Source organism: Dipodomys ordii, unplaced genomic scaffold (assembly GCF_000151885.1).
Source record: "Dipodomys ordii isolate 6190 unplaced genomic scaffold, Dord_2.0 Scaffold139, whole genome shotgun sequence".
In the NCBI taxonomy this organism is placed as follows: Eukaryota; Metazoa; Chordata; class Mammalia; order Rodentia; family Heteromyidae; genus Dipodomys; species Dipodomys ordii.
In genome coordinates, this window is record NW_012267355.1 from 1,857,163 (window position 1) to 1,882,854 (window position 25,692).

Here is a 25,692-nt window from a genome sequence, read left to right on the forward strand (position 1 = left end):
GAGTTCAGGCCCCACAACCAGACCAAAAAAAAAAAAAGAAAACGTGAAAATATGAATAGAAGAGTCCTTTAATGTGGACTCTCTGCATGACATCCTTTGGAAGTGGAGAACCCCTTTGTTTTTATTACAGATTTGTGGCATGCTGTAGTTTAGTTGTGACAAATTTCTCTTAGCACTTCCCACTCAGATAGTTTTCCTCTGTTATCCCCATATTTTTAGTAAGTAGATGTCTTGCTTCTTTTAAGCTCAGATATTCGTAAATCTTACACTATAAAGTTCATGTGTCTAAGTACAGTATTTTGAGGTCAAGACAACAGACAACAGACACTTATTTCAATATTTTTGTGTCATCTTTGCTGAATAATTACCTATCCTTTCATTGAATCTTATTATTTCTATTTCCAAAATAGTAGTCACTATAATGATTTTACTTTGTATTGGTTACTTTTGGCTAATATTTGGTTACTATTTTATGGCTTAATATTTAACCACTAGAAAAATTCAATATTTATATTTCAATACAGAAATTTTTTTATATAAATAATACAAACTTTATAAAGAGCTTTTATGTTTCTATTTTTGTTCATCATATTGCTATCACCTTTATGAATTGATACTTCATAGAATTTATACCTTTATACTTTGGGATTAAGGCCCAATAAATTTTGTATACAGAAAATATTGTGATTGCTAGTGATATCTTCATAAGTCTGCTAAAAGAAAACAAGTTCATGGAATTCTCTGAGTTTGATGAGATCCTTGATACTCATTTCAAGTAAGACTTTAAAATCTGATGTGAAAGTCTATATTGTATCCACTGGTAGAATATAAAAAGAGCACCTAAAACATGAGCTGCTTTCCTCAACTTTGTCTCATCAAGTGACATAATTTTAATTATTCCTTCCATCCACCCACCACAATTTCAGTTAATGACTTTGAGAGTAACAGATGAGGAACAAGAAGAAATGGAGGGAAATTAAATGCAATTTCTTTGAGATCATTAAGTTTCTAATTAGTGTCCCAGTACTTAAGCTTATATGTTATTTCTTAAGTATAACGAGTGTTTTTCATTGTTTACTATCCTTACTCTCATACTAGAAATTAAAAAGTGGTATTTTATTCTATTAATTCTATTTGTGAATTACACAGTTCCACAGAACATGAATAGGTATGCTTGCTATCATAATTGTAAATGTTATTTTCTTTAGCTGCAACATGATCCCATAAGAATAAACATATAGATCTTCTTAGATTAAGAAAGAGGCTATTCCTAAAACAAATATGTGACAGAAGAGAAATTTTGTATATTCAATTAGTTTCTAGTAATTAGCTTTCAGTGTCACATAATAAATGATAGCTTAGTATTTGTACTCATAGGAAATATTTTATTTTTTTTTGTTTGTGATTTTCTTTTTTATTGTGAACATACTGTACAGAGGGGTTACAATTACATGGGCAAGATAATGAGTACATTTCTTATCAAGCATTGCAGCCTCCTCCTTTGTTTACCCTTCACATCCCTTCCCAGCTTCTCCCCCCACCCAATCCTCCCCCCCCACCAAAGTTGTAAAGTTCGTTTTCGACATGACAACTTATACTTCTCATTGTTGGAACGGGTAAACCTGTATCCTTAAACGACTTGTTTTTCCTCATCTCCTCCACAAATTATACCGACATCAAATACAGTGAAAGCAGGGGTTATACTGTGGGGGAGGGACATACAAAACAACAAAGAAATAATCTTATAAATTCATGAAAGAAAAAAAACATTTAAATTCATATCTAAGGGTTCATTTTCTTAACATCACATTATCTGACCTTTTCTGCTTGACTCATACATATACTTGATATTGCAAATAAGGGAAACCATGGGACCTATGTTTCTTTGGGCCTGGCTTACTTCACTTAATATATTTTAATTCATCAGTATTTATTAAGCTTTCCTTTATGTTGGCTCACATTGATAGTATATGATTATCTGTAGTCTACTAAATTATGTACTCTATCTTTAGTAATCTAAGTGAAAGTTTGTATGTAAAAGGGTAGTTCTGATAGCCAGTTGTTGGTAGCTTATGCCTTCAATACAGACTACTTGGGAGGCTAAGAATGGGAGGATTGTAGCTGAAGGCTGGCTGGAACTATTGCTTTTTTCAAGGCGGAAAAGTTTGTGAGACCTGCTTTGCAGTGCATAGCTCAGTTCTGTGTAATGTGCTTGCCATCCAGAATGAAACGAGAAGTTGATATTTGGAGGACCATATGTTCAGGCCAGCGAAGGCAGAAAAGTCCCTGAGACTCTGCTTTCATATAGGAATCTGGACATAGAGGATCAGGCCTGTGATCCAGCCAATTCCAAACCTAAAAGTAGACAGAAGATATCTTAGGCTGGTGGCACCTGCCTGACATGAAGCGAGACCCTATTCTTACAATTAACCTTTAAAAGAAACAGGGGGTATCTCAGTGACGTGAGTATTGCATCAGGGTAGCAAGCTTGGGGCTCTGAATTCAAACCCAGTTTCACCAAAAAGTAAGCCATCGTGTGATATTCAATATTGTGGTTTTCTGTTTATTTTTTTTAATTATCTTGAAGTAGTGTGAAGGAGTGTCAGTTCAACACAGCTAAATACAATGCATTACAAACACAATGCCGGTTGATCAATATAACCCCTCCATCGTGTTCAACCATGTGCTTTATTATTTTTCATTTTTTTAATTGTGTCTACCTTTCCTTTCTTTTTATTATCTTTAAGTAGTTGCACAAAGGAGGTGCCATAGAACAAAGAAGTTTATGAATATGCTTCTCTTCAACATCCTCCCCTCCCCTCTACCCACCCTTTCCCTTACTTTTCTTAATTTCGTATTATATACAATGCAATCTCCTGACTGCATTCTCCCTTCCATTCCTCCCCCCTCCTCATCCTTCTACCCCTCCCTCCTTGGCCCTTGGTACCTTACAAGAGGTACCCATTTTCTGGTAGCAGTTTTGTTGGGCTTTGACCTGGTGTTTCTGAGAGATTATCCTGTTTGAGCTACTTCAGGAAATTCATTTGTTACCACTTCCATACCACCCATCATGTCTACTTAGAGATTAACAGGTACATTCTAGCTACCACAAATGAAGGAAACTGTTTTAGATCTACCACCAATTAAATCCCAACCCAGGAGTCGGTTACCAGTAAGGGTACTGTATTTGTCCATCAGTTCTCAGTGGTGTTCATTTCCTAGGTGGCACTTAACTAAAATGTACCTTTGTCTTTCTAGGGTCCTCCTGGTACTACAGGTGCAGAGGGACGGCAAGGAGAAAAAGGTGCTAAGGTAAAGGCTGGGTCTGCAATCTATCAGAACACTGCCTGCCTACCATTCACAATTCATTCACTGTCACTCTGGTCACATTTTCGTTTCCAACAGGGAGAGGCAGGTGCTGAAGGTCCCCCTGGGAAAACTGGTCCTGTGGGTCCTCAAGGCCCTTCTGGAAAGCCTGGTCCTGAAGGTCTTCGTGGCATCCCTGGGCCCGTGGTGAGCATCTCTACTGGAATAGAACAATCTAGTTCTTCAACAGCGGAGGGAAATGTTTATGAAGGGATGACTTCCTGAGTGGTAGTAAGGGTGTTTTATGAGAACTCACTAAATAATGCGTAATGATGTCAGATGTCCTTACAGTGTTTAAAAGTGCCATCTATTTAATTAGTTGACAGTAGAATATTAACTTATAAAAGCAAAAGAGACGAGTAAGCCTAACATCTCACAGATATAAATTTTGGGTGAATGCGTGTCTGCCTGCACATGCTTGTCTATAGATGTATTCACACAGTCAAAAGATACGGCACTGAAAGCTGTGCACTGGTGGCTCATGCTGGAATACTGGCTAATAAGGAAGTTGAGGTCTGAGGATCACAATTCAAAGCTAGCTTAGGAAGGAAAGTCTGTGAGACTCTTATCTCCAATTAACCTACAAAACAGCTGGGTGTGGAGCTGTGGCTCAAGTGGTAGAGCGCTAGCCTTGAGTCAAAAACGACAGGGACAAAACCTAGACCCTGAGTTCAAGCCCCAGAACTGGCACGCGCGTGCATACACACACACACACACACACACACACACACACACACACACACATTTCCTTCCAGGGGCTGGGAAGGTGGCTCAGTGGTAGAGCGCTTGCCTTGTACAAATGAGGCCCTGGGTTCAATTCCTCAGCACCACATAAGCAAAAAGAAAAAAGCCAGAAATGGCACTGTGGCTCAAGTGGTAGAGTGCTAGCCTTGAGCTGAAGAGCTGAGGGACAGCGCCCAGACCCAGAGTTCAGGCCCCACGACCCCCCAAAAAAAAGTTCCTTCCAGCATATATATTCTTAAGCTAGTATAAATTGGTAGGTGATGTTTACTTCCTTCATTTTGACATTTTAAAATGAAAACGTAATACTCTTCTGTGAATTTAAAAGATTATCATTTTTTTTTTCTGTAGGGAGAACAAGGTCTTCCAGGAGCTGCAGGTCAAGATGGACCTCCAGGTCCAATTGTGAGTATCCATCATTTTCATCCCTGGTTAAAGAGAGAATTCTTGAAACCAAATTGCTTACCAGTTCAAACTCCTGAAATTTTAGCTTACAAATTAGTATGTACATTGTCTTATACTCAAAAGAAATATATTCATACATCAGGCCTACAGTGAGGAAAATAATCACAACTGATCTAACTGGGAGATTTCCATGGTGGATTAGTTTTTCTTTCTTGTACCCTTTGAGGAAAACATATTATTTCTACACAGAATAAAATGTCACTAATGGCCCAGCTCATCATTTTCCTGGTACAGACAGTTCCCTCAAATGCATGCAATTAAACTTTGTTTCCTGGCAGTCCGTTTGAAAGAGCACTGTTGGCACAAACAGGCAGTGACTTCTTGACCAAACAGATGGTTCTCTTTATGAGAGAAATAAGCTGAGAGATAAGACACTAAATCTCGGGAGTAAAAGGAAAAAAAAAACAACAGAGATGATCATTTTAAACAATGTCATTTGTTCACTCTCTAATAAACTCTACATTTGAGAAATGCAATAAAGCCTCAGTTGGTAAGCAGTTTATGACAGGCTCCCAAGCTAAGGTTACTAAAATATGGACAGAAATAGAGAATGGAAAGCCTGCCCTTCAAAACACTTGCTTAGTAGGTCCCTCGGTTGCTTTGTACACAGATTCTATTTGGTGGTAGAGACACTTGAAATGAGTTGTTCTAAACTATTATGCACAATGGATTAATCAAAACAATAAACAATGCTTGGAGGACTAAGCATGAATGCAAATAGGTTAAATGGTCAAGTCTTCCGTAAAGTAACCTAAGCTTTATTCAAGTATCCCTTATGAACTTCACTAATTATCTCATTTGTTCATGGTACATACTCAGCCATTAGACCTGGATTCAAAATACCAATTAATTAGGAAGAATTTCAACTATTCCTCTTAATAAGGATTCTGTAATAATTTCCTCTAGCTTACTTACCACATATTTCATAAATATTAAGGGCTTATTTTTAAACTGGAATTGCTGATTATTTATTTGCAACTGCATAAATGTCCGTTCCTAATGGAATGAAAGGGTGAGGTTATCTACAGTAAGTTTTGCCTACAAAGTCATCATCATAGAAATAGGGCTCTGACTGAAACAATCTCAGCTCAGGGTTCTCAATATTATTTAGGGAATATTATCTTTAGATAGGGTGAACTCCTAGCTGCAGACTCAGACTGGAAGAAAAGAGAATTTGCCATAATGTCATCCTCCAATTTGCTAGAGATGGTCTTTTCCTTGTTATTTTGCATTTTCCATTAGTATTATGACCTTCTGTAGATGAAATAAAAAGCACCATGTTTTTCTTTCAATTAATATTAAAACTAAAAATAAAACCATCAGACATGATGATTCCAGGCTGATTCCAGCTTGGCACGTTCATGTTTCTGAGTCTTAAAGTAAATGTTATTTCCTTGGATGAGAAGGATGAGCAACCACAATCCTTATAGGCAAATTGGAATGCAGGGAAAGCAGCATGGGTCCGCTGCCTTGTCTGGGTTTTGTTGAGGAGCACATGGATGTACATATTGCAACTTGATAAATGCTCCAGATATAATGAGTATGATTTCTCAGTCACTCAGAAAATGCCCCACAGGGCTTTGAGGTGAGTGTGGATGGAGAAACCATCTTCAAATGCTATTCATGGCAACATAATGAGCTTTTCAACTGAGCTATGAGTAAAGTGAATTGGTTAATTTGATGAGTGAAAAGTAATTTGCTGTGCTTAAAAGTAACTTAGTGGTTCAGATCCTCAGCTCTCAAGCCAAACTCCTTGTTTTCAAAACGGAGTGCAGTCATCTAGTGAGATGGCCTCAGGAAAATATCTCTCTCTTTTGTATTTTACCTTCAGTTTCTTTATGCGTAAAATGGGAGTAGTCTGAACAACTGTCCCATGAAGTGCTATGAAGGGTAAACAAATAAAATTGATATATTGATACATTCTACTGCATGGGAGTTTTATGTTTATTAAATGAGTTATTTGTTAAAAAAATGGTTAAACCATTGAGCGTCAAGTAATTACTAGTTGAAAATACAATGACAAATATTGTTTAAATAGTCAATTTTGTATTATGATGAAAAGTAAGCATGGACTGAGGTTCATGCTTATGTATACCCAACAATCTGGGTTAGAAATAGTTGGCTTTAAAAGCATACTAAAGTGCTGGCGCCAGTTGCTCCTACCTGTAATCCTAGCTATTCAGAAGGCTGAGATCTGAGGATCATGGTTTGAAACCTCTCCAAACAGGAAAGTCCAGGAGACTCTTATTCAAGTTCCAGGACCAGCACCAAATACTAAACTAAAATAAATCAAATGAAAATATGAAAAATAATACACTTAGCAGCAATTAGAACACAGTATCAATAGTACTGTAATACACTTTAAGCAGAGGATTCTAAGTTCCCAAAGTGGAGCTACATAAATGTCATCCACTCTGGAGCTTCTTCCCTGATTGAAAGTATGATCAGACTATTTAAGATGGAAAAGAATGTTTTCGTGTGGATATGATATGAGAAGTGAGACAAACAAGAAATTTGAAAACTCATACAAGATACAAGTGAGCATTAAACTCCAATAGGAGAGGCCGTGTGACATTTATGATAAACACTTTCTCCACAGTTTATTTTTGCCTCAGTGTAAATAGGAATACATTCCCTGTCACATTGATGTCTGTTCAGACTACAGTTTGCTGATCACTAACGTTCAGTAGCTACCTATTGGTCTCTTTTTCTTCTCGGAGATACCGGCAATTTGCTTCAGTAATGTTCTCTTCAAAGGTGCTCAGTCTTTCCATTTCCCTCCGCTATTAAACAAACACTTAGCTACAAGTAATCTTACCTTCTTTCATCTTTCCAGAATGGCTGTTGCCTATTTAGACAACTGAATTCTATGAAACAGGGCATCCACACATGGCTAACTGTCTAACAATTGTATCAGAACCTTCTTCAGAAGAAAATTAAAAAAAAATTCTGTTTGCTCAGTGCTCACTCTGTCATTAGCTCTGTTGGAGTTCTACAGTAATGTTTTTGCTTCAAAAGTTATTTTTTTTCTCACAACAAAATTTCTTTGAAATCTCGCCACATGCATTAATTCATTATGCATATGGACACACATTTAGAATAATTTAGAAGCATTGGGTGGATATTCTAAATGTGTAGATAAGTAGTTCATGGAGCATGAACAGAGAGCTAAGTACAATGAAGATCCTGGATAAAAAATTCTGTTCACGTACATTTTAAAGAAAAGAAGTTGATGGTTTTTGAGTAGGTGGTCAGCAGACAAAATGAGAATAATACTATTTTAAAAGGAAGAATAATACTGAATGAATTCTGCATGTGCTGCAAAAGCAAAATTATCATAATTGAATAACTTCACAAATATATTTGATGTTTTGGAGGCAGAATTATCATCTGTTTTAATCTTACGCTTTTGTTTCATATAATTTTATTTTAAGAACCTATTCATTCCAGTGTATGAAAACAATATTGTTTTACCTTGTGACAAGATTATCTTAATGTTATCATATATTCTTACTTTCCACAAAATAATAAATATCTGAGAGCATTATTTTTCAAGCAGTAATAGCCTGAATAAAAGGCTGGACGCATTACTGATTTTTTTAATGCTACATGAAAACAGCCATGAGATGCAAAGCATTTTATAATGACTAAATAGTTGTATATGATAAAGCATTTGCTTTTCACCAAAATAAACAATTTGCTAAGGTTTTTTATTCTAAATGTAGTGTGGGATCTGTACTTTCTTTAAACACCAGTGTACTAGAGTTTTGAGATACAGATCAAGGCAAATATTCCATAATTCATAGTGTTGACGGGAAAATATTTGATGTGTATTCTCAAAACTTAAGAATGTATGATCCCTGTTTTCCTTTTCTCTTTATTGCCTATGAATTCTGAATTTCCCTAAGGATTTTCAATTTACAATAACTTTCAGAACAAATAGAAAACATATACTTGGAATTACATTTTTATATACAGAGCTGATGTTTTTTATTTGTTCTAGGTTCAGAGGGATATTTATAAGGTTCTCAATATTATAACATTACCAATTTCTACTTTACCTAAGGAAAATAAAAAAAACTGTGTTTGCTTGGCAAATTCATCATTATATAAGAACTTACATACTGTAATTCCATGTGAGCTTATTAATTAAAATTCTTTAAAATCCATCAATAATGTGTGGAAAATCTTGAAAACTCATTTACAACTCAAAGTTTAGTATGTTTTATATTAAACATGAGCACTTTGAATTACAAATACTAATGTCTTCTAGTACAATGGAATAAGAAAGTTGATAGATACCCATCTGTAGCATGAATAAAACTAAGGAAAATAATGAATATGTATTATGCTATATTGTTTACTCAGTTTTTATTATCCTCATTTTTCTTTCATTATAATGTTAACACACAATCACTTTTTAGGATATTTTGTGGATACAACTGAGATATGTAGGTTATATTTCACTTGAAAATTAGTGCCTGTGGCAGTGGCTGAAATATTCATGCTCATCAGACAACATGCCCCATTGATTCTCTCACTGCTAAATGTATCAGGTATGTGGGAGTTTGAACATAAAATCAGGAAGGAAGAAAAGAATACAATCTCTTTCATAGATTTATTTTTTCAATCTAGAGAAGATGTTGGGTTGTAATGTGTTGATTTGTAAAATTGGCATAGGTCAGGTTTAAGCACTATTCCTAAATGTTTCCTCTTCTTGTTGCAAGTATGTAGTTCTGTGATATGATTTCACTTCTCTTAGAACTATTTTCTGGGCCTATTCTAGGCCTCTTTGTTCTGACATAGAGTCTGATATTTACCTGATGGTGCCATGACCTTGAAAAGTATAGTGCTGATATTGTTTATTTAAAAACATGTTACTACAACTCACAAAAAGATTTTGTTGAAATGCACGCTATCAGGTAATGTTATTTTCTTTTCTCGATTGGTAATTCATGAAGCATTTCTGATGAGAGCAGAAAATAGTAAAGGTAAAAACAGTACTACTTTAATCATACAATTAATAAATTAGAAAGCTAATTAGACCATGTGTTATTTTAAGATACCTCAGATCCTTTATGCACCTTTGTTTTGCATATTGATGTGACTGAATTTGGCACTTCATACCAGTGAGTTTTGAAGCTGTGTTCCTTAAATCTTAATGAGCATCTGAAGCATGAGAAAGATTACTAATCTGTATCCCAAAGACAGTCATTCCATTGGTCTAGTGAGATGGAAGAAAGTGCTACCTAAGATGTTTATAGCTACCACTGCTGTTTTAAAGACTACTCTTTGAGATCAAATAACAAGGGTATTCTAAATCTAGATGGAGTTGTGGTGCTGAAAGACACCATTAGCATATACTTAAATAAAAATAGGTAATTTCCTCAAAGCATCCTTTTTTGTCTGTGGATCAACAAAGTTGCATGACTGTTTATTTTAATAGAGTCTGGGGATATTGAGCACAAAAGAAAAAGCCTCACAGAAGCCTTTATTCCTTCAAAGCTTTTGAAGTCTAAATAAGTCCACTTCCTGGGAGATGTACTTTCTTTAGTAGTTTGCTAAATTGCCTTACTTTTCTGTAATATATTTCTTATTTCTTTTCTGATCGCTATCATATCCTTGCTCATTTTACCACTCTTAAGAAATCCAGTGTCATATGGGAAAAGAATTTTGCACATCAGAGACCTAGACTTGAATGCCAGCTTTGATACTCATGATAAATGACTCTATTCCAAGTCAAGAGGAGCCAACAATCTACTTTATCAGTATTGTGAATATTGAAAATGCCGTTAACATCTAAAATGTCATTGGGATTACTAAGTATTCTTAGTGTATATGTCTCTCGAATAATTATAATGGAAGTTGTTCATTTTCAAAATGTACGCATTATCTTGCCCATGTAATTGTAACCCCTCTGTACAGTATGTTCACAAAAAATAAAAATTAAAATTAAAAACAGGAAACAAAAATTGATATCAGAATCCAGAAAGTTTGCTCTTCTCTTTGTAGAATTATACAGCACCCAAATTTAAGTTAGTATATACAAAGTTATCTTCTGGCTCCATCACTATATTTACAAATACTGCAAGCCATGAGCTGCTGTTTAATTACAAACACACCAGTGTATTAAAATATCTTTGTCCTGTAGTTTATAAAAAAATCAAATGACTGTTAGAAATTTGAGGGGTGTTGTTTAAAATTTGACTGAAAATATTGTATTCTTTAAAACTGAGGTTTGGCCTAGAAAGATTTGATTATCTTAGTATATAATTTAAAATCCACTTCTACCCAAACCAGTATACTTAAAAATTTATATTTTTCTTGACAGCTACTTATCCACATTAAAACATGACCTATTTCTGATCTCACATTTATTTAACCAAAATTGTCAATATTATGATTCCATATTAAATCATATTTGTTGTTAATATTGTTGTTGTTGTTTTGGGCTGGTTCTGGTACTTGAACTCAGGGCTTGTGCATGATACCTAAGTTTCTTTTGCTCAAGGCTAGAACACTCTACCAGTTGGCCCACAGTTCCACTTGTGGATTTTTGGTAGTTTATTGGAGATAAGAGTCAAATAGAATTTCTTGAGCAGGCTGGCTTTGAACCGTGATCCTAGATCTCAGCTTCCAGTGTAGCTACAATTATAGTTGTGAGCCATCAATGCCAGGACTAAGTCATGCGTTTTAAAATACACATTCATCCAGAATCCTAATTATTAATTTGTTTGAACTCTGTATTGCAAAGACCCAACTAGCTCCTTGACTACTGAGAGGCTTTGGAAATCCATGCTGTACTCTATCCTTTGAAATCCATGCTGACTCTATCCTCCCGTGTTTCTTCTTCTTATTTAGGGGCCTCCTGGCTTACCTGGCCTCAAAGGTGACCCTGGCTCCAAAGGAGAAAAGGTAAGAGCAGAGGTGGCAAATCAACTGGGATAATAGTAGCAACTGTTTTTGCTTTTTTTTTCTGATTAAAACCACACTAATGGAAATTTAACACATTTTTTTTGTGATTCTGACCACAGAAAACTACATATTCTCAGCTTCCCAGAAGTAGTTAGAAAAGAGAAAGGACTCAAAGCAATAGTGAGGTATAGCAAGATTTAGGAACCATATGGTGAAAACATATGGCTCTACTAAAATAGCTATTCAGAAAATAAATAGAACAATGAAATGGCTGCTTTTATGTTTTCAAGACTGAAAACAAAGTAGAAAGATCTTTCAAGGAGCAATTTGATTTTTTTCCAAAAATGGTTCTTTAATGCAACAAATACAGAAATAAGACATATTTATAATGTCATTAACATTGGTTGGGTTATTTTTAAGCCGGCAAATGTCTTTTCAAAACTACAAAATCCTTAAAAATAGGGTTTTCCTTTTGTTTTTTGTTTTTTGGGATATTTTTTTTGGGGGGGTCCAGTCCTGGGACCTGAACTCTGGACCTGGGCGCTGTCCCTCAGCTCTTCAGCTCAAGGGTAGCACTCTACCACTTGAGCCACAGCGCCACTTCCAGCTTTTTTCTTTTTGCTTTTGTGTTGTTGGGGAATCAAACCCAGGGCCTCATGCATGCAAGGCAAGCGCTCTACCATTGAGCCTCCTTCCCAGCCCAGGATTTGTTTTATATTGAGATTTCTTTAAAGAAAGAATTTTTCATTGTTTATGCCACTAATATTTTATATGCATTTTGTTGGTCTCTTAAGTTTAAAGAACTTCAAATGTAAAATTGATGATGATTTTAAATATGTTAAAATTTAGGGCCTTGTACTTGCTTGGTTAACACTACACCTTCTGAGTCATGATTCCAGAGCAGCTTTTCACTGGCTGTTTTGTAAATGGAAATTCTTGCACTTTTCTATCCAAGTTGGCCTCAGAGGACAATCCTCTAGATTTCAGCCTACAGAGTAGCCAGGACTTGTATGCATGAGCTACCATTGCTTTTCTTATAGATGATATTTGTAGAAATCACTTTGTTTAGAAATATCCTCAACCCTTAATAAAGACCTAATAGTAATATTGAATGGTCCACTGGAGGAGATTCTCAAATTCCATTCATAGGTTTAGTTAAATTGTGCTTTCTTTTTGTTTCATGAATTTGATATGCAAATATATTATGACTAAGATATAATGATAGCTTATATGTTACTAAATTCATTCTCTCTCTCTCTCCTCTCTTTTTCTCTCTCAAAGGGACATCCTGGTTTAATTGGCCTGATTGGTCCTCCAGGGGAACAAGGAGAAAAGGGTGACAGGGGTCTCCCTGGTACTCAGGGATCTCCAGGAGCAAAGGGAGATGGGGTGAGTGAAAGCAGACGACTTTCCTCCTTCTTTCCAATAATACGTTCATAGGTCCACATATTTGCACACATCCATTCAACATGGCCAGGGAAGTAATTTACATCATATTTCATTGAATGGGCTTTTGTCAATGATGTTTAAAAAATATTCTTGAGGGAAGGGGTGTAGTTGGGAGGGTTGGGGAGAATGATGAAAGGGATGATGTTGATTGAGAAGCATTCATCCACGGCTGTGTTGCAAATCCTTCATACAATTACTTAAAGATAACACAAATCCTTTAAAAATAAGCAGAAGAAGCTGGGCAGCAGTGGCTCATGCCTATAAATTGTAGCTACTCAGGAGGCTGAGATCTGAGGATCACGGTTCAAAGCCAGCCCTGGCAGAAAAGTCCCTGAGACTCTGATCTCCTGTAAACCACTAGAAAACTGGAAGTGGCTCTGTAGCTCAAGAGGTAGAGCACTCACCTTGAGCTGAAGAGTGCAGAGACAATGCCCAGACCCAGAGTTCAAGCCCCAAGACTGACAAAAAGAAAAAAAAAGTAGAAGTTAAAGTCAGGAGAGAAATGTTCTTGCTTTACTGGGTTAAACCTATTATGTAAGTTAAGATAAAATAAGAGTCCACTTGTTGCTTGTGTACAAACATCTTGAATCCTCATCATATATAGATCCTACACTGTATGCTGCAGATACAGATAGATAGATGTACAGATGTATAGATAGATAGATAGATAGATCTTCATACCTTAGTATTAGAGTAAGACACATAATAAGAGAGTTTTATATCATGACAAATGGGATTACTTTGCACAGGTTATTTCTTTTCTTTTCTTTTTTGTCAGGGGCTTGAACTCTAGGCCTGGGCACTATCTCTCAGCTCTTACAGCTCAAGGCTCTAGTGCTCTACCACTTGAGTCACTTCCAGTTTTCTGGTGGCTAATTGGGGATAAGAGTCTCACAGACTTTCCTGCCTAGGCTGGCTTTGAGCTGCGATCCTCAGATCTCAGCCTCCTGACTAGCTAGGATGACAGGTGTGAGCCACCGGCGCCTGGCTCACAAGTTATTTCTTAGATTCACAATGGGAAATTTTTAGACTGTTCTTAATCATGTTTGTGTTATCAAATTTTCTAATTGGTATTGCATATGAAAAACATGGAAAAGGAAAAAATAGAAAAGCTTACTAAATTGGGTGCTTCTTCTACTAGGGAATTCCAGGCCCTGCTGGCCCCATAGGCCCACCTGGCCCTCCAGGATTACCAGTAAGTATGCAGCAAATGAATTGCACAGGTCAAGTTGCAAATATACCATGGGCACAAATGCTGCGGTGTTTTATCTGTGTTTTTGTTTTTCTTCTTTCTAGGGTCCTCAAGGCCCCAAGGGTAACAAAGGCTCTTCCGTAAGTACTTTTCTCCTTGACATTTTAGATTTTCCACAAATCCTGTTAGAATGTTTTGCTCCTATTTATAGTCTGTCCTGTTTTCTTTCTAATAGGGACCTGCAGGCCAAAAGGGTGACAGTGGCCTTCCCGGACCGCCTGGACCTCCGGTGAGTGTCAATGAGAATGTTCTTCTGATAACTTGTATCCGGAGAGTGGAATTGATTCCTTTGAATTTGTAAGATGAATGCAAAAGCACAATCTGTCCAAGGTGCTGATTTTATAGAAACACCACTATGGCAAGTGAGTAATAAAGTCAACTGGCCAAGACATACCTGTGAATTGATTTTACTCTTGAAATCTTGAGATACCTTAATTATAAGTAATAATTAGATACTTATGACTGTTCAAAGAAAATCATATATATTTGGTCACATTTTAATGGAATCAATAGTTTATATGCCACAAAGATACATTTATACTTGCCGAGAGTTAAGATGCAGGCGTCTAATTCATATAATGACAATAGTAAAAAGGAGTAATAATTACCCTCCCTTATTAATACTGACAATTCCCTAGCTTCACACACTATTGAATGATAGATTTAAAATACAGCTCTAAGGGTTGGGGATTTAGCTCAGTGGAAGAGCACCTGGCAAGTGCAAGACCCTAAATTCAGTACTCAGCTCTGTAAAATCAATACATGAAATAGATGAATGAATAAAACAGGTCTGTGAAAAGGAAAGTTTATTGTTTCTTGAGTTAAAATCTGCATATAGATAAATTTGCTTAGGCTACCCTGATAACCTGAATGGATACAGAATGTGTTATCTCTAGGTTCTGGAAGCTGAAAGTTTTACATCAGTGTGTCAGTAGTCTTGGTTTCTTCTGGAGCTGTGAGGACGGAAGGGTCTGTTCTGAACTTTTCTCTTTCACTTCCAGATAGCATTCTTCTTTATGTGTCTCTTTTCATGATCATCTTTGTTTTTCCCTGACCAAATTTCCCCTTTTCATAAGAATATTAGTCGTTTGACTAGAGTCCATGAAATGACTGCACTTTAACTAATAATCCTTTTCTTCTGTTCCCAAGTAAGATCACATTCTGTTGCACTGAAGGTTTAGAATTCAACATAGCATATATCTGTGGCGCAGGATTCAGCTTATAACTATTTGGTGTGGTTTTACTCTTACATGTATATAAAGTCAAGCCTGAATGCATTTATGTCAAGTGTTCATTTATAAAAATTTAAGTTAGGCATAGGAAGCTTGCTAATGTATGAAAGTTAAAAAATAAAATTTTAGATTATACATTAGATATAAACTTAGATTATAAATATATATGAAATATACCTTTCATAGTATATTGGTATGAAATATAGCTTTCTGGGAAGCATAGAACATTAATATATAAAGTATATTAGTATATATGTTTATATGTGTATATATACATATATTAGTATATTTAGATACATATAAACATATAAATACATAAATATGTATATATATACATATATATGAATTAGTATATATGTATATATAGTATATACTATATATAGTATATATGCTATATATATGTATATATGTAGTATATACTGTATATATACACAGTATATAGTATATATACTGTATGTATTATATATATAATGTATATAGTATATATACAGTATATACTATATATACATATATACTATATATGTATATATTCATATATGTATATATATACTAATATACTATATATGCCAGAGACATTAAATCTATAGTTATGGAGTGAGATGGCATAAATTAGGGCTGATTCATGTATAAGAGTAGAGTATGTAACATTTCCACACGAATCTGCACTATATGATACAATACATATAAAGCACTAGAAGATACTAGGTTTTTAGAAAAGAACTCACAAAGTTTTTCACATCCTAAACATATCTTTACTGATATCTAGCTATCTATATCTATAAACTTAAATATATGTTTGTAAACTTTTATATATTATATATTTTGTAGCAACTGAAAAGCTACATAATTCCTTCTTCTATAAAGCACAGTCAGTAATCACTAAATGTGAAGAGCATTTTACTTTATGGAACTGTGACACTCACATTATCTCATCTACAGGGTCCACCTGGTGAAGTTATTCAACCTTTACCAATCCTGTCACCCAAGAAAACAAGAAGACATACTGAGAGTGTGCAGGCAGATGCAGTGGATAACATTCTTGACTACTCAGATGGAATGGAAGAGATATTTGGTTCCCTCAGTTCTCTGAAGCAAGACATTGAGCACATGAAATTTCCAATGGGCACTCAGAGCAATCCGGCTCGGACATGCAAAGATCTGCAACTCAGCCATCCTGACTTCCCAGATGGTATGTGAATAATACATGGCAAAGCAAACATACTGAGTCACCAAGTTGCTCAAGTGCCTTGTCTGCTCATTAATTCCAGTTGGTGTAATTAATATAGTCTCTCCATAAAACTAAAACGAACAATTATTATGTCTAGCCTTATAGACTGAAAAATATTATTTACACTGTGTAGTTCATGATCTTCTTTAAAAAAATCCTTGTGTGTTATAGGTTTTATTAAATTGTGACAGGATTATTTTGGATGATTATAGCTAACATAGCTTTAGTTTGCCTTAAAAATAGCTCACAGAATGGAACTTTTATGTGCACACACATTTCCATGTTATGGTACAATTGTTACTAGCATATTAACTATATCTGTGATTGTTACATTAAATTATTCATGTTGATATATATTATTATTGATGTATTAGTACATTAACATCAAATATTACAACTGTTCATGGACATATATAAGTATGATAAAATAGCAAAACAGATAAATATTTGATATAATAGTTTAACAATAGTTAATGAATAGGATGTTTAAGAATCAGGATAGCTTCAGACAAAAAATTATCTCGTATTGATGCATAAATAACTTGCAAAACTATGAGCAGCTTGCATTTGAGCAATAATCAGCACAATTTTTTATGCCTACTGTTTGAGAAGACCTCTAAACATCTATCTTTTTTCTGAGGAGAAACCGTTTTAGGTATGCCAAGATAATTAAGTCATACACTTACCAAACTAGCAATAGACAATTATCTGATCTTAAATCTTCTTTTATATGGAAATACTTTGATCCTAAGAAAGTACTGTTTTGTATTATCAACTATAAATGAAGATCCTAACTATGATTTAAAGAACTCAATGCAGATATAAAAGCCCAAGAAAGACATCACAAAACAAAGGAATCTTAAGGATCCTATGCATACTGGTATCCAAGATTTTCAAATGTTGATATGTTTACTTCAGTGATTTACAGTGGTGTGTGTGTGTGTGTGTGTGTGTGTGTGTGTGTGTGTGTGTGTGCGTGCGCGCGCATGCACGCACGGACACATACCAGTATTAAGGCTTAAATTCAGGTACTGGGTTCTGTCCCTGAGTTTTTCGGCTTAAAGCTAGAGTTCTACCACTTGAGCCACAGCTCTACCTCTAGTTTTCTGGTGATTATTTTGGGATAAGAGTCTGAGAACTTTCTTGCCAGGATGGCTTCATGCTGCAATCCCCAGAACTGTTTCTTGAGTGGCTAGGATTATAGGCATGAGCCATCAGCACCCGGCTTAAGTTTTTATTTTTAACAGGAATTATATGATCAAAGATTTAGATGATTTAGTTTGAGTCTGACTTGGAAAATGTGTCTTTCTATTCCCCCAAATAGAAATACTTACAGATCTACAAATTGAATTCATATAGCATTTAGCTGAAGATATAGAATATATAACTAGATGGTACAGTCTGTTTTATCTGTCAGAGCTCAGAATAAGGTAATCATATGCAACTGAAAATCAAATGTGAAAGATGGCATTATAAAGGGATGATTTAAAAACAGAGCAGATAAGAAAACTATCATGACTTTAGTAATGGTAAATTTACTGTGGACTGTATTTCCCAGCACCTTCTACAAAATAGCCAGATTCATTTATCCTCCTATGTACTGATAAAATAAGATTAAATATTTAATTACTCACATATTGATTTACATAGTTGTAAGTACTGTTCTTCATACAGGGATTCATAGATGAATAGAAAGAATAATGCCCTTATCTAACAGAATAGAGAAGGGAAACAAACATAAGTAATAGGCATAAATGTTGTGATAGTTATTATGCAAATAAGAATTGATATAATATGCTTCCACAGGGATCAATAGATTGTTAGTACTTGAGGACATTTTATTTAATCTAAAGTCTTAAAGAGACACGCAGGCTAAGATTTCCAAGGTCAGTCCAGAAAGTGGGTACAGAAGAGTTGCAGTGTTTTGAAATAAACAATTCCTTGAGATTTTTGTGGAGTTGAATGATCAGTGTGGCTAAAAATGAAGCTAACTTGAAGTGGTTTTGAGGGAAAAATAACAAAATATAGTTAATGGCAGCTAGTTAAGAAGCTGATAAACTCTATGAGAGATGATGGTGGCCTGATAAAAGAAATGAATATATAGAGATAAAGTAAATGTAAGATACTAAACTGCGTATATGAACCAAGATACTTTGAAATTATGTTTTTAATATTTGTGTGTGTGTGTGTGTATATCAAGATATCACTATGCAGCTTCATCATCCTTCATCTACCTCTCCAGTAGTGGGATTAAATTCTATCAATATATTATTTGAAAAGCTATCTAGGGATAGTCTTAAGTGGGAAAAAGAAAACATGAGATAAAATTGTTGATTGTATGATTCAAAATTAATATCCTGAAAAACACATGTAAAATTATTGCAGAGTTAGTGTGATTATCTGTGATTAATTAAATGATGGGTAATTTTGGTATTCCTGTATGGCTTTCCTAAAAATTTCAATTTGTTTGCTAATATTGTAGTCAGTCTTAAAAAGAAAAAAGAATGGGAACAGCTTACACTAAGCAAAGGAGAGAAATATATATATCACCTGATTTGGAAGAAATAGTTGTATTGCCAAAGTTTGTACAGTTCATAAGCTTTATAAACCATGATAATGACAATTTGCCTTGTAAAAGTTAAAAGGTACCACTATCCCAGAATGCTGTGACATTTATGTAATCACTTAATCTCAATAAAGAAAAAAAATTAAAAAAGGCTGTGAGTGTAGCTCAAGTGTTAGGTATGCATGCTTTGCAAGCTTAGGGCTCTGAGTTAAATCCCCTGTATTGAAGGAGAGAAAAGGGAGCTATTAGCCAAACACTAGTGGCTCATATCTATAGTCCTGTCTACTTAGGAGGCTGACATCTGAGGATTGTGGCTCAAAGCTAAAACTAGAGCTGTAGTTCAAGTGGCAGAGTACTATCCTTGAGCAAAAAAAGTTTGGAGAGAAGGCCTAGGCCCTGAGTTTAAGCCACTGGTCCAGCAGGACATGTTAGGTAGCTAGGAATAGAAAATAGTGGACCTAACATGTAGCAGACAACATGTGATCCATCATGGTGCTTCTTGATTGCATAGTGCAGCGAGCTCCAGCACAAAATGTTGCTTGTTCTCCCATTATGTCCAAGGTCTCTTAAAATCCTACCTCAGTGGTGAGGTGATGCTTGTGCATGACTGGGCATGACTAGTCAAATCCACTTCCATACTTAAGCTTGATTGGGCATGGCCAAAGACTCACTTTTATACTCTGACCCAGTGCTAGAGACCAATGGATCCTCATTGACAAATCATATCCCAGGATAGGAGAGGAATTAAGCACAATATTCCAATGGATTTCTAGCTCTGGGACCCTTCTCTAAAGAGTCTATACTTTCATTTTTAATATACTTGCGGCTTTACTATATTTCACTATGCCTCTAACCCTTCATTTTTACCTAGCAGAAGACTGAACCATACCCCTACACAGTACCACCAAAATAATTTTTAAACACTCTCCAAAATTGGAGAATAATAACAAAAAACATGATCAATGAAATTATATACTATAAAGTATTCTGTCATGGCTTATTTGAAAATTTGTGTACATTTAGGGTTTTCGTTTGTGTGCTGTTGTTTTTTGCCATTCTTTTTAATTGAATGAGTTTATAATTCTAAATACAATATTAAATAATTTCTCTATATAAACTGTACCACTTTCAAATTGTATTACTAAAAATAGTAATATTTTGCCCATTTTGGTATTACGTTAAAAAAAACAGGAATGTTTTGTGTTAAATAAGGTATTCAAGTTACCTGACAAATAGAAAATTTGTTTATGATTAAAGTGCTATCCCCATTTATATATTTGTAGTAGAAGATAATTAAGTATTTGGATTGTGCTTTTGAGAATTCCAGTACTAAACAAATCAATTTGAACTTTAACATTTTATATGTTTAGTGCTAAATGTTTCTTACATGGAAGGCTGATACCAGAAGGTAAAACTTGAAAAGGATTAATAACGAAGAATTATAAAGAGTATCTCAGATAGACTGTTGGGGCCATTTGTAAAGATTTGGGGCTGAGAAACACAAGATAATTTACAAACCTTCATATGCCCAAAACATAAGAAGGGAAAGAGATGTATGAAAACTCATTTCCTTTATCTTTCTGATAAAATCTGGTATCTAAAGCATTTCCTTTTAGTATCAATAAATTTTCAAATGGCTTATCTTTCTTCCCTCCCTTCTAGGTGAATATTGGATTGATCCAAATCAAGGTTGTTCAGGAGATTCCTTCAAAGTTTACTGTAATTTCACATCTGGTGGTGAGACTTGCATTTATCCGGACAAAAAGTCTGAGGGAGTAAGTAGCAATCTGTTTTGGTGGTGAATGTTGACAGTTCCTGCCATGTTTTTGCAATATTGAACTAAACAGGAAAATTATACTGTCATAGTTTCATTTATCTGCTTTTCTTACAGGGTAATTAGAACATTTCATTTGCATAAACATGAATATAGTACCAAAGTGATACACAGAGTTAACAAATACTTCTTTCCTTTATTTTCACCCAGATGTATTCTGTAGGCACCTGCTTGCTCTCTAAAATGTTGTGCCTTTCCATGACACAGCTGAATCTCACATTGTAGTGCAGGCACAGAACTCTTGAAAATTACCACATGACAGACCCACAGCTGCAGAGGACACTCAAAATGCAATATTTTATAAAGAAGGAATCTCATTATCAAATGAATGTTCTCGAGCTTTAGATGTGTTCTTAATTGATCTATTCAACCAGTATTTTTCCACCCAGGACTTGCAACATGCGCGACTTTGTATTTCTAAAGCCTCACCTGAATCATTAATTTAAAAAATGGGTTTTCACTAGTATAATTGTATTTTATAGGTACTTTATGAGTAAGCATTTTTACCTGTTTATTATATTCCTAAAACCTTTTCTTCTTTTTAAAAAATGAAATACTGTAGGTATATACAGCAAGGAGGGCTCCTTAAGGCAGATGACTTTTTGTGGTCAATCTTTTCCAGGAGAAAAGTTAAGTTTGTGAATGAAGAATGGGTGGGAAGAGAAAGAGAAAAACAATTTTACTTTCCCAAGCTCACATGACATGTGACAAAGCACAATAGAAGGCCTCTGACCTCAAAGAAATGGGAAATGCCTGCCTTGGACCATTTATTCAAATTCCCCACTGAGAGGTCTCATAAAGTATAGTTGGCTGATTTTTACAAAAAAGAATAAATCAGATCAATGTTAGATCCCACATGTTCTTTCCAGTAGGGAATTTTTAGTCTTTTTTCTGCCAATCACTTTCCCAGATCATGCCTTCCTTACTGGTTAAATATTTTCAAAATGCCTCCTTTTTGCGCAGAAAGCTGATGCTAATTGCCTTGCTGACTGATTCTGAGTGGGATTCTAAGGTTTCTATGGTTGTCCTAAGAGCTCTATTTTTTTCCCTCCATGTTGGTTCTCTTCCTTCATTTTTTAATCTAGGAAAGATATCCAAAAGGAAATGATTTAATCTTCTTTACAGGAAATTCACAAGATTGATTTAAAATTATGCTCATTATCTCATTTTACATAAAACAGAATAGACAGTAATCTTCAACAAGACTCAAAAGTGAATTTGCTAATTAATCCTCCTCAATTTTCTGATCTATCCATGAGCAATATTGTTTATAATCTTAATTTAGTTACTAATTTTTCTGTTCCTTTTCAACAGGTAAGAATTTCCTCGTGGCCAAAAGAGAAACCAGGAAGTTGGTTTAGTGAATTTAAAAGGGGAAAACTGGTATGTTATAACCTCAACATGAAATGGTTTATCTTAACCTCCACCTAATTATTTATCAACAGCTTAGATTTTTTTTTGCATGTATAGATTATAATGAACAGGCTCCATGTGATTTTTACTTTATCCATTTGATATCATCTCTTAGATGACTTTGCTACCTAAAAATAATCTAAATGTTTTAGTATTAAAATACAGGGTTTACATGAAATTTTACTAAAAGTTAGCTTTCATAATGAATACAAACCATTAGCTAGCTGAGTATGTATTATTGAATGGATTTTGTTTAAAGTACAAGATTTAAGTACTATCCTGTCCAGTTTTTCTGGCTTCTCCTATGCTAATTTTGTGTTTATTTGAAACCAACTTTATTCTTTTTTCTCGATTTGCATGAAGAATTTTAGAATGTCTGTATGTTTTCTTTTCTCATTGTTATCTTGGAAATGTAGGAACTCACTGATCATAGCTCACATTTACTTAAATAATGCTTTACAATTACTTAATTCACTTTAATAATTTTCCCAAGATATATTCAGATTTGATGCAAAAATTAACTTCATATCAGAAGTTGTTTAAAATATGTTTAATTAAGGATTATTCAAATTAATGTATTTCCCATTTATTTCAATAATGAATTATTCATTATTTTTTAAAAAGGTATTATGATCCCCTGATGACAACTTGTGTTTATTTTTCTTGAACAAATCTATTCATAATAATGGCTATTAGTGAAGCATTGTACCTAAGTTATAATTTTCCAGTTCAGTTTTCAAGTTACATACTAAATATCCATGTTCTTACTTGTGTATGAGTTTTAAAAACATACACAGATGGAACTGTGTTTATTTTGTTTAATGTTGTTTTGCATGGCCTACAGTGAGTTTCTCAAAGTTATTTCTCTTAATCTCACAAAGATCCCTATCATCTGGTTAATCAGCAAAGAATACATAAACTGATTTACAAGGAAGCAGTCACAAATAACACTTTACTGAGTTAATCTATAATCTACATGAATTTAATTTTTTAATTTAAGTTTATGTACTTCATCTAAAACCATAGAATGACAATATGCCCAATAAGATAGTTTATGAATATGGTACAAAGTTTCTTATTTGGCTACTTAAGCATTTATAAAAAATTTTTATATATTTATATATTATACATTGATCCAAATATTCAGTTGTGTTATTTTGGACACTATGCTTATGTTGGTGGTAAAATGATAGTGAAGTAAGAATGGACAAAGACACATTTGTGCTGAAAATGAAGCCGAGGGACAGGACTCAAGATTTGAGTGAATATGTTTTGAAACTTTTGAAAGACTTAAATAAGATCAGACAACATAACAGCAGTTAGAGACTATACTGCATTGAATTGACTTTAGTCCATTGTCATTATTTTACTTTTCTACCACTTGTTTATGTGTGTGTCAAAACTGGGGCTTAGAGTCAAGGTCTGGGTACTGTTTTTTTTTTAAATAAAACAAACTTTTAATGCATATGAAATACAATTTATCTTCTTCAGATTTTTAATAGTCTTCAAGTTAGAGGTCTTTTGCTTCCTTGGTTTGGTTTATTCTTAAATATTTTATATTTTGAGGCTACTGCAAATGGAATTGTTTTCCTGATTTCCCTCTCAACTTGTACGTTGTTTATATACAGAAAGGCTATTGTTTTATGTATACTTTTATTGGAAAAATGCTGTACAGAAGGGTTGCAGTTACATGAGCAAGATAATGAGTACATTTCCTATTCAATATTTTTGCTTCCTCCTTTGTTTTCCCCTTACCATTCCTTCCCTCCCACCTCCACAACTACCCCTCTCCCGCCTAAGCTGTAAAGTTCATTTTCAACATAGTGTTTTGTACATCTCATTGTTACAATGGGTCAACCTGTATCCTTATTTAAGCATTTTGTTTTTTCCCTTCCCCTCCCCAAATTAGAAAAATGTATATACAAGATACTGGGCACCAACATCAAATACACTGAAAACCAGGGTTATACCATGGGGGAGGAACATACAAAGAAACAGAAATATTATATGGTACATTATAAATATGTTAGGAACAATAGCAAGAAAAAAATACCACTTTTATCCCTATCTTGCGGCTCATTTTGCTTAACATCATCTTATCTGGTCATATGTACATAGCGTTTAACCTTTTCTGCTTGTCCTAGACACATGCTAGTCATTGCAAATAAGGGAAACCATAGAAGCTATGTTTCTTTGGTCCTGGCTTATTTAAGCATTTTGTTTTTTCCCTTCCCCTCTTGTATATACAAGATGCAAGGCACCAACATCAAAAACTGTGAAAACAGGAGTTTTACCTGTGGAGGAGGAGCATACTACAAAGAAAAAAAAAGCACATGGTACTTTATAACTATGTTAGAAACACTAGCAAGAAAGAAAAAAAATATTTGTGTCCCTATCTTGGAGTTCACTGCTCTTGAGTTCTTGAAAAAAAATGGTTGTTGCAGCGCTTATGTACAGAAGGGTTACAGTTATATGAGTCATGTGATGAGTAATGAGAACAATTCTTTTTGAACCGTGTCTCCCCTTCTGTCACTTTCGCCCAGTCTTTCTCTCTTATCCCCACCCTCAAGATAACCAGTTCATTTTCCATATATTGTCTATGAGTACCACTGTTGTATTTGCTCACCCTTGATCCATCTTTTCTGTGCCTTCCCTTACCCTCCCCAATACAAACAAATTAACAAGCAAGACAAAAGAAAAAGAAAACAAAAACAACAACAGTGGCAACTAAAAATGTCTGTTGTTTCCTTTCCTTGGAGTTTATTTCATAGAATAACAGTTTATGTGATCATATGCACATAGCTATTGAGTCTTGGTCAACCATTCCTATGCATATCCTCCTTTGGCTTCAGTGTGTGAATGTCTAGAATATGACTGGATCGAGAAAATGTGGTATATATACCCAATGGAATTCTATTTACCCATCAGAAAGAATGATGTTGTACCATTCATAAGGAAATGGAAAAACTTGGAAAAAATTATATTACGTGAAGTAAGCCAGAACCAAAGAAATATAAGCTAGAATGGGCTTATTACAAGTAAACACACTGAATGATTAGTGTATATATATATATATATATATATATATACATACATATATTTATGTATGTAATAATCATATATGTTTACATATATATTTACACACACACACACAGGAACATGAAATTATATAGGACTCCTTGAGCTTTTTTTGCTCAAAGCTAGCACTTGAGCAAAGTTACCACTTGAGCA

General features: G+C 34.6%; 1 protein-coding gene across 4 annotated transcripts in view; it reads left to right on the forward strand.

The window, feature by feature from the left end:
* Positions 1-25,692, forward strand: part of Col11a1 (collagen, type XI, alpha 1) — a 175,051-nt gene that overhangs the window by 146,696 nt on the left and 2,663 nt on the right. For all 4 annotated transcript variants that reach the window (XM_013031401.1, XM_013031403.1, XM_013031400.1 and 1 more), the window contains 11 exons: positions 3,259-3,312; positions 3,406-3,513; positions 4,459-4,512; positions 11,434-11,487; positions 12,769-12,876; positions 14,078-14,131; positions 14,233-14,268; positions 14,364-14,417; positions 16,360-16,609; positions 20,877-20,989; positions 22,363-22,431. In XM_013031401.1, the coding sequence (XP_012886855.1) occupies positions 3,259-3,312; positions 3,406-3,513; positions 4,459-4,512; positions 11,434-11,487; positions 12,769-12,876; positions 14,078-14,131; positions 14,233-14,268; positions 14,364-14,417; positions 16,360-16,609; positions 20,877-20,989; positions 22,363-22,431 (954 nt within the window). The remainder of the gene's footprint in view (positions 1-3,258; positions 3,313-3,405; positions 3,514-4,458; positions 4,513-11,433; positions 11,488-12,768; positions 12,877-14,077; positions 14,132-14,232; positions 14,269-14,363; positions 14,418-16,359; positions 16,610-20,876; positions 20,990-22,362; positions 22,432-25,692) is intronic.